Here is a 16720-nt window from a genome sequence, read left to right as displayed (position 1 = left end):
ATGACAAGGTTCAGCTTTAATATACCTGGTAAGCAGGCAGGAGCCAGGAAGGCATTTTTGGGTTTTGATGCATGTAGCTTCCAGAAATGGTTGACCAGCTGGGTGATAAAACTACACCCATCTCCTTCAGTGTGTTTCTGGGCTTCCCGTCCTCCTTCACCTCCCTCTGTGAAGGGCCAAAAGTAACCATCAGAACCATGCAGACTCACAAAGCAGGATTTTGGTCACAGAAAGTCAGGAAAATTGTAACACTCATACCACTGTTTTATGCAATGGGGGAAAATGTGAAAAATTAATTTAAATCTGGAACTCACGTCATGAGCTTAAAGTGGTGCCTATCTTTTTCAATACTGACATATAATGCTCTAAATAGCCTGAGACCCAATTATCTGAGAAACTGCATCTTCCCTGCCTCCCCACTTCCCAGCTATCTGTCAGGGGATACAATGTCTTCTGGACATCTCTCACTGTCAGAGTTCAGCCTTAAGCTTACCATCACCAGTGGCAGGGAAGGGGAAGAGAGTTTGTTAGCAAGCAAGGCACCACTGAGTTAAGTTGATATTGACTACTGCTGAAAGGCAGCCAATGCCTTGATCAGAAGAGCTACCAAATGTCTAATGAATGTTATTCTCGTAGACCTGTCCCTGCCATTTCTACTTGATTTAAAAAAAAAATTTTGTTAAAGGGACCCCATTTAAAGCCCCAACTCTCCCATCTTCAACAATCCCAGTAGCTGCTAGGGGCTGGGGAGGAGCGGGAGATGGTCAGACTTTTGCCTCCCCCCAGGCCGGTAACAGTGGGCTTTTGTCAGTCTCAACTGACCCCTTTACAACCTTTGTGCTGGATCTAGTCTGGGACACTTGCCACCAGCACCACTCTATGGCATGTTTCTGAATTAGAGACCCAAGCAATGACTACCCAACTTGTATGTAGAACAGATGGCAGCAGACCCCAAAAGTATGGGAGAGAGAATACACAACACATGAGCCTTTACATCTCAGTGAGCTGAAGTCTCTTTGGTCACTCATGCACCACGGAGGATAAAATGCATCTGGGAACTGCCAGCCCTTATATAAAGCAGCTGTACAAGCAAAACAACATAAAATATACACAACTATCCAAAGGGGGGAAGGATAGCTCAGTGGTTTGAGCATTGGCCTGCTAAACCCAGGGTTGTGAGTTCAATCCTTGAGGGGGCCACTTAGGGATCTGGGGCAAAATCAGTACTTGGTCCTGCTAGTGAAGGCAGGGGGCTGGACTCGATGACCTTTCAAGGTCTCTTCCAGTTCTAGGAGATAGGATATCTCCATTAATAAAAAATAAATAATAATAAATAATAAAAGGGAAAGTTCAATAAAGACAAAAATAGAAATTCAATGGTTTATCCACCTGTTTCCGTCTGTGGCAACTTTGACTCCGTGAAATGGACCAGGTTGTTTGGCCTCATAATAGCGATGGATCGAGCAGTGATCACCAACCTCTGAAACACTTCAGGGTCCAGGTCCTTCCCTTCTTTGTTGGAGGAGCTCAAATACTGAATGGCTTTACTCAGCAAGGCCTGATCCTGCAAAGCAAGGATTATTAAAGACAAACAAGGGAACAGCCGCAGCAAAGGTCTGAAGAGCTAGTGTGGGAGGGAGTAGATGGGACAATTTGGCCTTCACTAAAAAGCGAACTCCCTGTTAACTCTTCACCACCATCACTGTCACATGTGTCAGCAGCAGTAGAAGTCACTCAGTGACAAACAAATTCCACATGGAGAATGGATTTTCATTTCTCTATATAACTTAAAAGGGTATCAATTCACAGCTGTTTACTGGGTTAGACGATGCAGTAGTCTACATTTTTATGGTATGACTAGATTTTTCAGGTCTAACCATGATTTACCTGATATTGTTCTACAGTATTTGATTCAAACCTGGTTGCCCTGCAGACATCAGACCTATAGGACATAATTTGCAGACTAACTTCAGCATGTCCCAAGATACCCATGTGTTTCCCCCCAGATTAACTGTTACTCTTTATTTAAAATATGGATTCACATCCAAATCTTCAGAGTGTCATGAATACAAAACTCTCTGATGGAAATAAAGACCAGGCAGGCAGGCACATGTTGCCTGGAATAGATGTCCTTTGGGTGCACCTTGTACGTCAGCCATGCCACTGGGTAGTTACAGCAGGCTTGGAAAACCCTCCAACAGCTTACCTTGTGGTTATGGTATGCCGAGCGGCTGGTGTGAAGGCTAGCCAGGAGACTCTTGGTTTGCTGCTGGACGCTGGAGGGAGCTGGCATTGAGAGTAGTATGGTAGCCAGTTCCTGAGCTGCAGCCTTGCTCTTTTCCTGTTCCCGGGGACAGACAAAAAGCCTTCAGTAAATTTACCACTGAAAGTGCTATGGGCATGCAAGTCTGACTTCTCAATCACTCCTGCTTCATCCTTCTTGCATTACCTCCCCCTCCCAGGAATGTAGGTTTCCTCCTTGATTCAATATTGCTTTGACATGAGGCTACCTTTATTATTTAGACAGTGTTTTAGGTTTATACATCAGAAAGTTCCTCTTCGGTTTGCTGGGCTCCCACCCTGCTGTATTCACAAACCAGGTCACTGTGCAGCACAAAAATTCCCACCAGCAATAAACGCAAATGCCAATTGTCATTTAAAACTAGTTTCAAATGCTTTTCACTAACTCAAGTTTCAGATCTCTGCTCTGAGCAAAACGGATGCGACTCTCTTCTGGTATCAGGCCCCTAGGGCTGCAGGAGCTGCTGCTGATCTCTCTCCTCCTCCCCCGTCTTTGAAAGCTCAAGATGTATTCAGAAAGTTACTTGCCTTCTCGTTGACTGGTCCTACAGCAAAGCAGCTTTCCAGTGCTTCTAAAGAACTCACTACTAGCCTGAAGGGAGAAAGGAAAGCAGGCTTGAGTACAGCCACCCTTCTCTCTCCTTAGCACTTTGCTTTATGCAGGCTACAGTCATGAGTAGCTCAGAAACCGCTAACGAATGCCAAGTACAAAATCAAAGCATGATAAAACCTGCCACAGGCACCATGCATATCATTTCATTGTGTTACAGACCAGAGTTAAACCTGGCTCACGCTCACAGACAAACTTAGGACTGCTTTAATAATCCACAGCTGAAAGACAGGGGCTTTTCTCTACCAAAGAGGATAAAACATTTCCTTATGCTGCCTGCGGCAGGGATAACTTGGATTGTCTTGACAGTACCAATTCACCATGGCCCACAGACGTATATGACTGCAGATCAAGGGTTGGTATGACACATGAGAAAAGTCGGTTATGCTTTTTCTAAGGGAGCAAGATTCTACAGAAGCTCCCCGACTTACGCAAGCGTTCTGTTCCGGAACGCCTAGCGTAAGTCGAATTTTGCGTAAATCGGGAACATATCTCCGAGAATTACACAAAAAGAAAAAAAAACCAAAGCTTACAGAACTTTTCCCGTAAGTCCAGATTTCCGTAAGTCGGGTTTGCGTAACCCGGGGAGCGTCTGTACTCACTTGCTATTTTCGCAGAGGGTACTCTTTCCAATTTAGAGTTTCATCCCAAATGCTCCAGCAATACAATTAGATGAACTAGGTATGCACCTAGGTATGTCCAAAACATGGGTTACAAAAGAGACCCAAATCCAAAAGCCTTCAGTCGACCACTTTTGACCCTAGGCAAGGCATATTAGTAAAATGCTCGCCCACAGGGAAAGTCTTATTCAGGACTTGCAGTCTTGTGCCAATTCTCCCTTGTTGCACTCCTCTCTGCCTCGCAATGAAACTGCCCGAAATGCTCAACTGACACATTGAAAGGAGCACCGCAACACAGCCGGAGAGAGCAACACAGAACAGAGTAACAGGGGCCAAGCTACACAGATCAGGAGGGGAAAGGGAAGAGGAGAGACAGTATAAAGAACAAGGAAAGAGAGCAGAACATAAGATTAAAAACTGGGTAGAAGAAATAATATAAGGACTGGGCAAGTTCTCTGGTCACTTGTTTGACAGTTAAACAACTGAACAGTTTATTTCTCCTCATACACCCACAAAACCAGTGGGGAAATAGAAGGGGAAAAAGAGAGGCACAAGGAGGGACAAAGTGAGCTGAGGAGTGTCAACAAGCAAGTTATACTGTATGCAGCAGAAATTCTCAATCCACCACACCTTTACATTTTGCTAAATCTTCTGCCATGCAATGACCAGAATGTAAAGAAGCAAATGTCACTTAAAAAAAATAAACAGTCAACAAAAGCCACATCATGTGTTCTGTCTCTGACACACACTCATTCGTGCTGAGAAAAGGATGGCATACTAACCGGTCCAGGATGGTTAGGGACTCAGTTTCAGAACTTTTGGGGAGCAAAGAAAAAGAAAAAAAATGTGTGAAGCTCACAGAAAACTACCTAGAACACATTCTAAGCAAAAGGCAAATTAAATGGGGAGTCAGGAAGCTGGGAGAGCGATATATACAGTAATTCCAAGCAGGACTCCTATTTGGGCAGTACACCAGTTCCCTAACAGCAAAACAAATTAAAGGAGATCGAGGCCATCTAGCACAGAGAAGCCAAGCACATTGGTTAAAAGCACTACTGAAGGCTAGGTTAAGGATATAGCGTCTAGACACCCAACTTCTCCATCGGAAACTGCCTCTTGCCTACACAGTGGTTCCTAACAAGGGGTCCACAACCCTTTTTTGGGATCACCAGGCAGCTGGGAATTTTATAGTTCATAAAGTGGATGCAAGAAAAATACTTTATTTGATCAGTCTAGCTTTAAGTTTTATGAAAACATAGTCCCACTGCTCAAGTTTCCATTGAGAGGGAGACACCTGGTGGAGATAGGGCAGCAGAGGAGAGAAAAGAAAGAAAGAAAGATCTAGCCTAAAGAAAAAGAAGCACTGATAATGGGGTAGATTTTCAAAGGTGACTTTCAACGGGACTTAAGTGCCTATGGCCTTTGAAAATTTCCTCCGAAGAGCCACTTAACCTCTGTGCATCTGCAATGAAGTCAGTCAAGTTACACCAGCAATGAATTTGGCTAGTTTTTAAGTCATATTAGTTTCTCTCTGCACTGAGTCATCGGATCTATCTTTATTTTACTTTCCCGCCTTCTGTCTCCACTAGTTTCCTGGCTACACATAGTCTCTGCTGCATGGACTCTAAGACCCTGAGGTGGGAGTGTAGAAGAAAAGAAAAGAAAGCAACAGAAATTCTCTGTCCTCTACCAAATACACCCCCAACTCCTGTTCATGGTATGTCCCGCACCTGGATATTGTAGGAGTCCCAGGACAGGCTCTCATGCAATAGCTAGTATTATAATAACTGGGTTGCAAGACTGAAAAGTTTGGGAATCCCTGGCCTATGAGGAAGTTGCCACACAAGTAGTTGCTACAGAGAAAGAAGAGAGGAGAACATATGTAGGGCAAGGTCACACAGAAACTAAAAAGAGGAATGAAGAAACAGCTCCTCAGAACTGAGCTGAGGTTCAAATAGCCTCTAACTTCTGTGATCTTTGGTGGCTGTAAAAGGATCCCAGATTTAAATAAGAAAAGGTGGCAAGAAGGCAGAAGCCATCTGAGGCTGCTTGAGGTTGCTGCAGACAGACTCAATTGGTAATGTGAAGGAGAATGCATGGAGCTCCATCCTCAACTCCACATGGGAGATTAGAGGGGAGCAGCAGGAAACCATTTTGGAAGAGTTGCACGTGGACTCTTTGGTGGCATGACAGAATTGTCACGTTATATGAAAACGAGGAACACTTCATTACCAGTATAAAAGCTCCCAGCTAAGAATGCCACTCAAGTGCATCCAGGGCACCAGTATAACTAGTAACTTTTAAAGGCAAATAAAAATAATATTATATATATATAGAAATATATAGATACCTCTCCAGGACAGTCCCACTGGCAGCAGCAGGGGTAGCAGACTCCAAGTCTCCCGTACCATTTCCTTGATTCAGGTTCGGGGGACAAACGTTGCTCACTGAGGCAGATGGGAAATCCTCTGGGGGCTCATCAGGCCAGCCAAACTGCTCTTTGGTCTTGCCATAAATTTTGACAGCATCCATCATTGTGACTCCAGCAGGATCCACAGAGGCCCCAACTGCAATGAGCAAGAGAGATTTTGCAGGTTCCTTTTCTTTGATACCAACAAGCAAGTAGAGAGGGTTTACATTCAATTGACCCAGCACTCATCCATTCTGAAACATAGCTTTGTCTTATTTTCTAATGTCTTTCCCTCCACGCTACCTTAGCACAGAATCCTTGTAACTTAACTAGGGGTGCTGCACGTGCCCTCTTCAATGGGGTGCTGGACCCACTATAAAATAGCTACTTTACAGAAGCCCAGAATTATTAGAACCGTGGCTATGCCCCTGTAAAACTAATTCCTGGTGGAACCTCTGCCCACTAACAGCTGAAGTGCAACAGCCCCCAGACACCCCCAGTTAGCTTGCAGGTAGTTAAAAGCATGCAACCAAGACCAAAGACTTACTGAAGATGGTTAATTTTTTGTCAGCTTGCAGGGCTTCCTCCCGTGTGAAAGGAAAATCAAACCAACGAGCCCTAGTCATGTTCAACTGCATGGTGCGGCCAAAGATCTCCAAGTAGGAGGGAGCTCGCTCAATTGCCTGAGTGCCAATCTGGATCCTCATGCCTGTCATCACCATTGTGCTGTTGTTGTTAGTGACTTCGATGGTAAAGCCACCAGGCTGCGGGAGACAATCAGTACTGAGGAAGGGAAAGCTGAAGATGGGTATTTCTAATCACGAGCACCCTGGAATGGGAAGGCCTATGCACCATCTCACTGCAGTGCCAGTGGCCTGCTTACACCATGATAGGAACAGAATGTTTCCTGGGAATTGTCTTCTTACACTACCTAACTTTAGTAGCAACCCCGTGGACCTGCTGGGAAGGACTGGGTAGAACAGCAGATAAATGGGGTTTAAAGGCCGACTTATTTGGGAAGAGGGATGCTCTGTGCTGGAGAGAAGAATGGAGCCAGAGAGAAAAATAGCAGTCAAGGAAAGAAAAGGCCCAAAACAACAAAAATAGTGACAAAGAGGGACAGTTGAGGTACAGAACTAAAGCTCCTAGTGGCAAATGACTGGCTGCAAGTTTGATGCCAAGCTGGCTCTTAGAGGACTCAGACCAACCAAAATTTATATACAAACATCCTCCAGTCGCTGATGGGGTTGGTTAGCCCAGCAGTCTCCAGGATTGGCAGAGGGTCATTCGAATGAGAACGTACACATTTTATAAAACAACTGCTCATGATCTGATGAAGAGCACACCAGCCTTATGACAGAATTATGTAAATGCTTAAGAGAGCTCCCAAAGCATCTGATTTACCTTAGTGTTGGCCACATACATGCCAGTGGAGTTGAGCCGGTGCTTTATCTGCTGGGCATTATAAACCTGCAAGAGATCATTGCCTCCAAACTCCACATCTGTGAGCTGCTGGTTGTGTTCAAAGAAGTCAATGGGAAAGTTCACCTGACTGGAGGTGCGAGTCGCTGAAAGAGAGGATACCAATGGCTAAAAAAAGACACACACACAGGTAAAGCTAGAGTGCTCCAGCTGCAGACTGACTGCACATCTCTTGGGAATGCGCTAGCTTTCTAATTAGTTATGCATTGATCAGATACATATGCCATGCCATGAATAAGAGGAGCTTTCCTAGGGAAAGGTTCTCTTACTCAGCTTATCTGCAGCTCAAACAAATGAGATTAGTGCTGAAAGATTATAATCATCCCATGCTAACCCCATAACACCCAACCCTGGTGTTTACTAGTAAGGTGATTACCAGAGCCAAATGCCTAAGTGCCTATGTGATGCTCTCTTATTTTCACTAGTGACCCTTGTATAACAGGTTAACATTAGACACTGGGGAATTTTTTTAAAAATATGAATCTAGTGCTGGCAAAAGGTTCTGAATTGGGAGTCTGGAGACTGAAGTTCTCTTTACAGAACAGGTATAGCATAGGGAGTGGCAGCATGCACTTCCCCATATTACCACACCAACATGCTTCAATGCTGGCCTCTAGCAAAGAGGGGGTAATCCAATCTGCATGCTCATTCAGTCCTTGGTTTTTTGAGAAGTCGACAAAGCGGCCAGCTGTAGCAGTGACTGTGTGATGTGGATGTGTGTCCACTAGGGACAAGACAGACTCAAACCACCACTGGGTGGTAATGAATTCTGCTCAATATCAACCCAGTCTAGCTTCAAACCAGCAATTTAGAAACGAAAGGTTCCATTATTCCATTACTAACTCCCTTAGCCAATGGGGGCCTGGGTGGCTATCATCCTTATGAAGAGAGATGTCCTACTTCTGAAGGATGGGCAAGGACATTTGAAAAGTTATGTAAGATAGGGTTCTCATGAAGGGGAAGTTAAATGGAAAATTTGGATGGAGTTGCTTGGGACGTCATCTGGATTGCGAAGGATCCCATTTCGGGGGAGAAGGTGACAGACCATGTATTTATTCCATGGTTAATTTCTTTACTGGCGACTTAGACGTGATCTGAAAGGAAAGCAGCCTTACTGATAGCAGCTGCCTTGCGTTTGCGAACTGGCTTCATGATGCTGATGACACTGCTAGGCTGGAGGGAGGGCTGGAGCCAATAAGAAGTATTCTCCACATTTGCCATGTATATTCTCAGGCTGCCGTCCTCACACAGAAGGATCATGGTGGTCCTCTGCTGCTCGTTGCAGGCCGTGTGACGGATGGCCACCATGTCCTGGATCTGAAACAGGTTACACACCAGCAAATGAAAGGCCCAGAGAGGCTGTTGCCTCAGAGAACAAGCTTGTCGCCTGAGTGTCACACAAGTATCAGGGATAGCAGGTACTCAAGCCAACAGAGGCTACAACAGAGCAAGAGATTTGATGGCTTTGCAGGAAGAATGAAGAGTAAACAGAGGTTGAAAACACCTTAAAAACATGGGTGGGTTTGGGGAAAGTCAGTTTGTGTATTGAAACAGTACTTTCAAGTGCAGTGTTGGTGGCTATTACCAGGATGACTTTGCTGTAAGACATCACTGCAAGGGAAACCTGGAAGAAGTGGCAGCAATGGACAGACAGGAAAATCAATTTGAAGGGCAAAAGATAGGGAATACTCACCTTGGCTTTAGCTGGCAAGGTTTTAATCTCCTGGATGAGGAAGGTATCTGGCTTCACCATGACCACCAGAGGAATGCCTGTGGTCTGCTGAACACAGCACACCAACCCAGGATGGTTCATCACCTCAGACCATTGGCACAGTGCTGGGGAGGTCTTGCTCCCACCATTTGAACTGCAAGAGAGAAAGGCCAGGCTCACATGACCTCAAGAAGCAGCTGCAAGGGTGGGGTCAAGCTAAATAAAATTCTCATTCCAGCTAGCAAGACAAGTAACATCACCATCTGAGGATCTCAAAGCACTTGGTTAATTAAGCCACCTCAGAATATCCCTGGGAGGTAGGTCAGTATTATTCCCATTTTACAGATGGGGAAACTGAAGTGCAAAAAGTTGCACAGCTGAGTCAGTGGCAGCATGGAGAGCCCAGAAGTCCTGACACCCAGCCCTGTTCTTTAACATCTTTCCCCATACATTTGGTATATAAAATTCTAGTGACACTACCATAAAAACAGGAAAATTACTCTTGAACCAGATTTGAAGTATCTATTTAACCTTATACTAGAGAGCTCTCTTATCAGGCTGGCAGGGGAGTGATAGCAAAACACATTACTTGTCGCACATCCTAGCAGACAGAATAGAAGAGCACTGGTTTCAGAGCAAAGCATCTGTGTTAGTGGATACAGTGCTCCATGCTCTACCGTGGCCACGTGATGAATGCAAAGGAAACAGACAAGCAAAGGAAAATGCTCCCAAGAACATAATCCTCACTGAGATCTAAAAGCCCCTGTGCAAAATAACCAGGCGAGGTCTGATTGGAGTGAGGGAGATGTTGGGACCTGATATTCATGGAAATAGAATGCAAGATATCTGCCTCATGCTAAGCTAGTGAGACTCTGTGGCCTGAATGCCCAGCTCTAATTGTCAGAACAGATGATAGAAGAACTTTCTTCTTGACATTTTTATAGCATAAGAGATTGGTTTCCCTCAGGGCAGCCTGAAAATAAGACTTTATATGCACAATGCTCAGGGTCCACTGCAGTGCTGGTGCCAAATGGAAACAAAGGCTTCCTGCTCCGCAGCCTCTGCTAGGGTGGATAATCCCATCAGTTCCAGTTGCTGCACCATTGGAAGCTCTGCCCTCAGACAGTAAGATTGCTCCGAAGGCACCTCTGTGCTGTGAAATCCTAGTGAGCAAAATAAACATACACCCCACTGCAAAAGCAGCTGGGTTTGGTTTCAGTCTCACTGTTCTACAAGCAGAGAGGGTAGAAACAGGAGGTGACATATAAAACGGTAAGATGTAACAACTGCAGGAAGGTTCTCTACATAAAGCCTTGGGCAGTGGGAGCTGAGTTCTTTCACTGGGAACAGCCACTGCAGTTAAGAAGAAACAGAAATTGGAGGGGGGCAGCCCCTCAGTCCCACCTCTTTATGTTGATCGGGAAAAGCCGCTGTACCTCCAGAGTAGCCCTGCTAATTGTGGCCGCAAAAGATTTGCCTTGACAGTAACTGAAGAAAAGCATCTGAAGGACATGGGAATAATACACAGACACGCCGCCTCCTGCCACCTGGCCATTACTGTCCTGTAGGGACAAGGAAAAAACAAACACACATCTTCAGAGCTCTAGAGTGGTCAGGCTTCTAAATTCCTGAACAAGTACAATATTTCAACATCTGCCCTTCCATCTATCACATAACACAGCAAAGGTCTTTTGAGAATGCAACCTTCGATGACATTACCACCAAGCTGCACACCGTGAGATACTCCAAGCGCCTTTGAACAAGATACCGAGATTGCACACCCACAGGCTATAGGTAGTGCACGAGACAGCACCTGTGTGAGAGAATGTTGCATGCCAACCCCTCTTCATCTCCAATTCCCAGAAGCGCTTTCTTCTTGGCTTGTAGTTCCTCTATTTCCCCATTTCATAGTGTACTGAGGCTGAATGGAAGTTGGAAATATTTTAAACTAGCCAGCCTGGGTGGTGCACACCAGGCCCACAGTAGTGTTGACAGTGAACAGAAACAAAGGCTTGCGTCTCTGCAGACCCTGCGTAAGGGTGGATGATCCCATCCATTCTAGCTACTGCACCATTAGCAGTGCATCGTACTGACAGTAACGCTGCTCCGTAACCATCTTCCTGCTGTGAAATCCTGCTGGGCATAACTTCAGATCCAACCATGGAAAACATGCTCAATTTTCTAGATGACTGGATCAACGGGTTTAATTTCAACTTTCCCCCTCAACCACCACCCTCCAAATGGTGTCAGAATTTCTCTCTGTCCGCAGAAAAAAGTACCACCTCATTGATCTAGAGCAGGGAAAGAAAAGGAAACTGCTGCTTCTTACCATCAGGAGCAGAGGGAGAGAAAAAGTTAGTAGGGAAAGCCACCATTACCTTCAAGTCTTCATGGTTGACTTCAAGCACATTGGTAACATAGAATGGTCCATGCTGGGCACTGCTTGCCTCCTCCATGAGCTGAGTATAGATGTAACCAGCAGAAGACATGATGACTATGATGTTCTTTCCCTCCTCATTGAACAGAAACGTGACATCCCTGATCTTGGAGCTTGGCAAAAGGAAATAGAACGTTGGGCTCAAAGCATCTACAGAAAGGTCATAGATCTGTGGGAGGAGAGGGGAGGGAATTAGCAGCGAGCCCACAGAACAGCTCTTCCTAATAGAGCATAAACACAGACAAACTATTCCTACAACAGTGCAGATCCTGGAAGGCAGATTATTCAGGTACCATAATATGGAGATAAAGATAATCTCAGATCTATGAATGACCTCTTTCTTCTGTGTTCGTCAGGTTAGGAAGAGGGGAAAATGTTGGCCCCCGTCTTCAAAAATGACCTTCACTTTTGAATGTCCAACTTTAAGACAATCAAGGCCAGATTTTAAGAAGTATCAGCACCCACAACTGAAATCAAAGGGAGCTGCAGGTGTTCAGTACCTCGACGGGAAGGAGGAGGCGGGGGCGAATAAATAAAATCTTAAATATTTCAAGTTGGGCACCCAAAGTAAGAAGTCACTTATGAAAATGTGGGCCTTGGTTTTTGTGTTTCTGTGAACAGTCTATTACTAACAGTGGTGAATAGCAATACATATTAGAAAACTAGAGATAACAGTAATGCCCTTCCTAGAACTCCAATTTTCCTAGTAAATTAAGAGCACTGTGTTATTCTGACACACTGCTGACTCTGGAGACTGTCAGTTCCACGGGAAATAAAAAGCAATGCACAGCACCAAGTCAATCAGGGATCAGCCCACAGGTTGTGACCATACCTTCACAAAGTCTGCAGTCACAATGGCAAGTTCTGTCTGAGATCCTGGCAGCCACACAGCCTTAATGATGAAGTTTCCTGTTGCTAGTTGGGGGTGGAGGACCAAGTGATCGGAAACTGATCCGGAGCTGCTGAACGTTAGCACGTGGCAGTCCTGGGACAAGAAAATAAAGGATGTCAAATATTAAATATATATTTCTGCAAAAACAGATTCAAGGGCCATCCATCCTGCCACTGACCTTTCCCTAGCCCCAAACACAAATAATGGATTCATATAGGAAGAAGTCAAGCATCCCTGTTTTTAGGGTGAATGACTTTGCAAGAGAACTGTGCCTCTTCTGGGGTTTTTTCAAATATTTGAGACTACTGGTTTCTTAGGTGGTATATTTCTTTAATTGTGGAAATTGTGCACAGATTTGAAAAAATACAAAATGATCACCCATTGCTCAGTATTAGAAGTGACTGCAGATTAAGATTAAGAACAGCCATTTCAGTGAAGTTTTAGTTACACGAAGACTCTTTTTGGTTTCTGTAGCACAAAGGACAGTCGGGCCTGAGTGTCATCTGAGGAAGTGTTTTATTTGGGCATTATCAAGAATGGTTTAAAATAATAAATAGGATCGACATAGTAAATGAAGCTGCAGCTAAAACTAGCAGCAGGTGATTCAAGAACTAGAATTAGTGACATCCACAATGACTTCGGATCTTTGCTAGCCAATCAGAACTCTACAACCCATCGCCTAGGGAGAGAGGAGCACAGCTTGGTTTGAGGGAAAGGAACTCTCTTGTCAGACCCTTACCTTCAGCCCACACACAGCTAGATAGTCCTCTTTGCAGGGATTCCCTGTTAGGCTCAGTACAGTAAAGGGAACTGGTGCCGATGCAAGGCGGGTAAGGGTTAATTTCCTTTTGCTGGAGTCTGCTTGTTTAAGCAATGCTGAGAGTTGTAACACTGTAATCTACAAAATAACGAAATCAAGTCAATTTTCTAATGTTGGTATCACAAACAGAAATTCTCAGGATCTAGCTTCTTATAGGACTCTATCAATGTATTGTCTCAGCATCTCTGCAGCAAGAAGCAAGATTTTTGTTCCCTAAAATATGAAACAATTGAAGTAACAATCACTCAGAGAGGTTTTTCCAAACGAGTCTAGTCATTTACAGAGAGTCCTTGAGTCTGACCATAGGAAGTCTGTTGGATTCTTTGGTCACTGTGGAACATTTTACATCTTTTTATCTGACTTTAAAATGACCGTTGGGTTGTTGCGCCATGGGAGCACATCTCCTCCTCAGCACTCACCTTGCCCTTTTCGTGGCTCACCGCTAGGTGCTGGCGGCGCCCGTGCGGGGAGGACAGCACGCACATCGCCACCCGCCTCAGCACGTGAGCACTGATCAGCTGCCGGATGGTCTGCCCCTGGTCGCCGCTGTAGTTCATTCGGACGTTCTCAAAAGCACCTTCTTGAGAGCCAAGAGTTGGGACCTGAGCCATCGTGGAGCACAAAGAACACACAGAAGTAGAGACAAATGGCAGAGATTGAACAACTGTAATCGTTTCATTTAGACTCATAGAATTTAAGGCCAGAAGGTACCATCATGATCACCTAATCTGACTCTCTGCAAACTGCAGGCCACAGAACCTCGCCCACCCACTCCTGTAATAGGCCCATGTGACTGTACCTTCATGAAGGTACTGCTGGCTGAGTTACTGAAGTCCTCAGATCTTGATTTAAAGACTTTAAGTTATAGAGTATCCACCATTTACTTTAGTTTAAACCTGAAAGTGACCTATGCCCCACGCTGCAGAGGAAGGTGAAAAACCACCAGGGTCTCTGTCAATCTGACCCAGGGAAAATTCCTTCCCAACCCCAAATATGGCGATCAGTTAAACCCTGAGCCTGTGGATAAGACTCAGCAGCCAGACACCTGGGAAAGAATTCTCTATAGTAACTCAGAGCCCTCCCCCTCTAGTGTCCCGTCTCCAGCTGTTGGAGATATTTGCTAATAGCAGTCGCGGATGGGCCATGTGCCATCGTAGGCCATCTCATACCATCTCCTCCATAAAAACTGACCAAGCTCAATCTTAAAACAAGCTAGGTTTTTCGCCTCCACTACTCCCTTTGGAAGGCTGTTCCAGAACTTCACTCCTCTGATGGTTAGAAACCCTTATCAAATTTCAAGTACATATTTACCGATGGTCAGTTTCTATCCATCTGTTCTTGTGCCAACATTGGCCTTTAACTTAAATAACTCCTTTCCTTCCCTGGTGTTTATCCTTCTGATGTATTTAGGAAGAGCAATCATCTCCCCCCATATTCTTCATTTTGTTAGGCTAAACAAGCCAAGCTCCTTAAGTCTCCTCTCATAAGGTAGCTTCTCCATTCCGCTGATCATCCTAGCAGCCCTTCTCTGCACCTCTTCCAGTTTGAATTAATTTTTTTTAAACATGGGAGACCAGATTTGCACACAGTTTTCCAGATGAGGTCCCACCAGTGTCTTGTATAATGGTGATAACACTTCCCTATCTCTCGTGAAAATACCTCACCTGATGCACCCTAGGATTGCATTAGCCTTTTTCACGGCCTCATCACATTGGCAGCTCATAGTCATCTTGTGATTGACCAATACAAACAGGTCTATCTCATCCTTTGTTGCTTCCAACTGATATATCCCCAGCTTATAGCAAAAGTTCTTGTTGTCTAAGTGCATGACCTTGCACTATGCACTATTAAGTTTCATTCCATTTCTATTACTCCAGTTTTCAAGGTTATAAAAATCTTACAAACATAAGAGAGACCATACCGGGTCAGACCAATGATCTATCTAGCCCAGTATCCTGTCTTCCGACAGAGGCCAATACCAGAGGCTTCAGAGGGAATGAACAGAACAGGCAATCATCAAGTGATCCATCCCCCGTCGTCCACTCCCAGCTTCTGGCAAATAGAGGCTAGGGACACCCAGAGCATGGGGTTCCATCCCTGACCATCTTGGCTAATAGCCACTGATGGACCTATCCACCATGAACTTATCTAGTTCTTTTTTGAACCCAATTACAGTTTTGCCCTTTATAACATCCCCTGGCAATGAGTTCCACAGGTTGTGTGAAGAAGTATTTCCTTTTGTTTTAAACCTGCTGCCTATAAATTTCATTGGGTGACCCCTGGTTCTTGTGTTGTGTGAAAGGGTAAATAACACTTCCTTATACACTTTCTCCACACTAGTCATGATTTTCTAGACCTCTATCATATCCCCTCTTAGTCGTCTCTTTTCCAAGCTGAAAAGTCCCAGTCTTATTAATCTCTCCTCATATAGAATCTGTTCCATACCCCTAATAATTTTTGTTGCCTTTTCTGAACCTTTTCCAATTCCAATAGATCTTTTCTGAGATGTGACAACCACATCTGCATGCAATATTCAAGAAGTGGGCGTACCATGGATTTATGTAGAGGCAATATGATATTTTCTGTCTTATTATCAATCCCTTTCTTAATGATTCCCAACATTCTGTTTGCTTTTTTGACTGCCACTGCACATTGAGCAGATGTTTTCAGAGAACTATCACAATGACTCCAAGATCTCTTTCTTGAGTGGTAACAGCTAATTTAGACCCTATCATTGTATATGTATAGCTGGGATTATGTTTGCCAATGTGCATTACTTGGCATTTATCAACACTGAATTTCATCTGCCATTCTGTTGCCCAGTCACTCAGTTTTGTTCGATCGTTTGTAACTCTTCACAGTCTGCTTTGGACTTCAATATCTTGAGTAATGTTGCATCACCTGGAAATTTTGCCACATCGCTGTTTACCCTTTTTCCAGATCATTTATGAATATGTTGAACAGTACCGGTCCCAGTACATACCCCTGGGGGACTCCACTTCTTATCTCTCTCCATTCTGAAAACTGACTATTTATTCCTACCCTTTGTTTTCTGTCTTTTAACCAGCCACTGATCCATGAGTGGACCTTCCCTGTTATCCCGTGACTGCTTGTATGATATTCTGGTCCTCCTCTGTTTTGACCATACCTCCCAACTTTGTGACATCCGCAAATTTTATTAGCGCACTCCCACTTTGTGCGCCAAGGTCATAAATGAAAATGTTAAATAAGATCAGTCGCAAGACCGGTCCCTGAGGAATCTCTGAAGTTACTTCACTAATAACCTCCCTCCGGCCTGACAATTTACTTTCAGGATGACCCGGCCTCCCCTTGAACTAGTTTCTTTATCCATCTTTCTAAACTCATATTAATCCCCATCTTCTCCAATTTAAAGAATAGTTTCCTGTGTGAAAATGTATCAAATGCTTTACTGAAAT

At 44.4% G+C, this 16720-nt stretch overlaps 1 protein-coding gene across 4 annotated transcripts in view; it reads right to left on the bottom strand.

Moving 5' to 3' along the window:
• The window catches only part of UBR4 (ubiquitin protein ligase E3 component n-recognin 4), a 115581-nt gene that overhangs the window by 60509 nt on the left and 38352 nt on the right, over positions 1–16720 (bottom strand). For 3 of the 4 annotated variants that reach the window (XM_026660054.1, XM_026660056.1, XM_026660053.1), the window contains exons 32-46: positions 13703–13885; positions 13203–13361; positions 12404–12556; positions 11513–11740; positions 10539–10696; positions 9117–9288; positions 8539–8740; positions 7346–7509; positions 6489–6705; positions 5882–6098; positions 4314–4346; positions 2830–2893; positions 2207–2341; positions 1390–1564; positions 26–166 (exon numbers count right to left, since the gene is read on the bottom strand). In XM_026660054.1, coding sequence (XP_026515839.1) covers positions 26–166; positions 1390–1564; positions 2207–2341; positions 2830–2893; positions 4314–4346; positions 5882–6098; positions 6489–6705; positions 7346–7509; positions 8539–8740; positions 9117–9288; positions 10539–10696; positions 11513–11740; positions 12404–12556; positions 13203–13361; positions 13703–13885 — 2401 coding nt within the window. The remainder of the gene's footprint in view (positions 1–25; positions 167–1389; positions 1565–2206; positions 2342–2829; positions 2894–4313; positions 4347–5881; positions 6099–6488; positions 6706–7345; positions 7510–8538; positions 8741–9116; positions 9289–10538; positions 10697–11512; positions 11741–12403; positions 12557–13202; positions 13362–13702; positions 13886–16720) is intronic. The other variant, XM_026660057.1, reaches the window with a different exon arrangement.

The sequence above is a fragment of the Terrapene carolina genome, unplaced genomic scaffold, assembly GCF_002925995.2.
Source record: "Terrapene carolina triunguis isolate 2854851 unplaced genomic scaffold, T_m_triunguis-2.0 Scaffold714, whole genome shotgun sequence".
Classification (NCBI taxonomy): Eukaryota; Metazoa; Chordata; order Testudines; family Emydidae; genus Terrapene; species Terrapene triunguis.
Note: the sequence above shows the minus strand (reverse complement) of the source record. Positions and strands in the feature narration are given on the sequence as shown.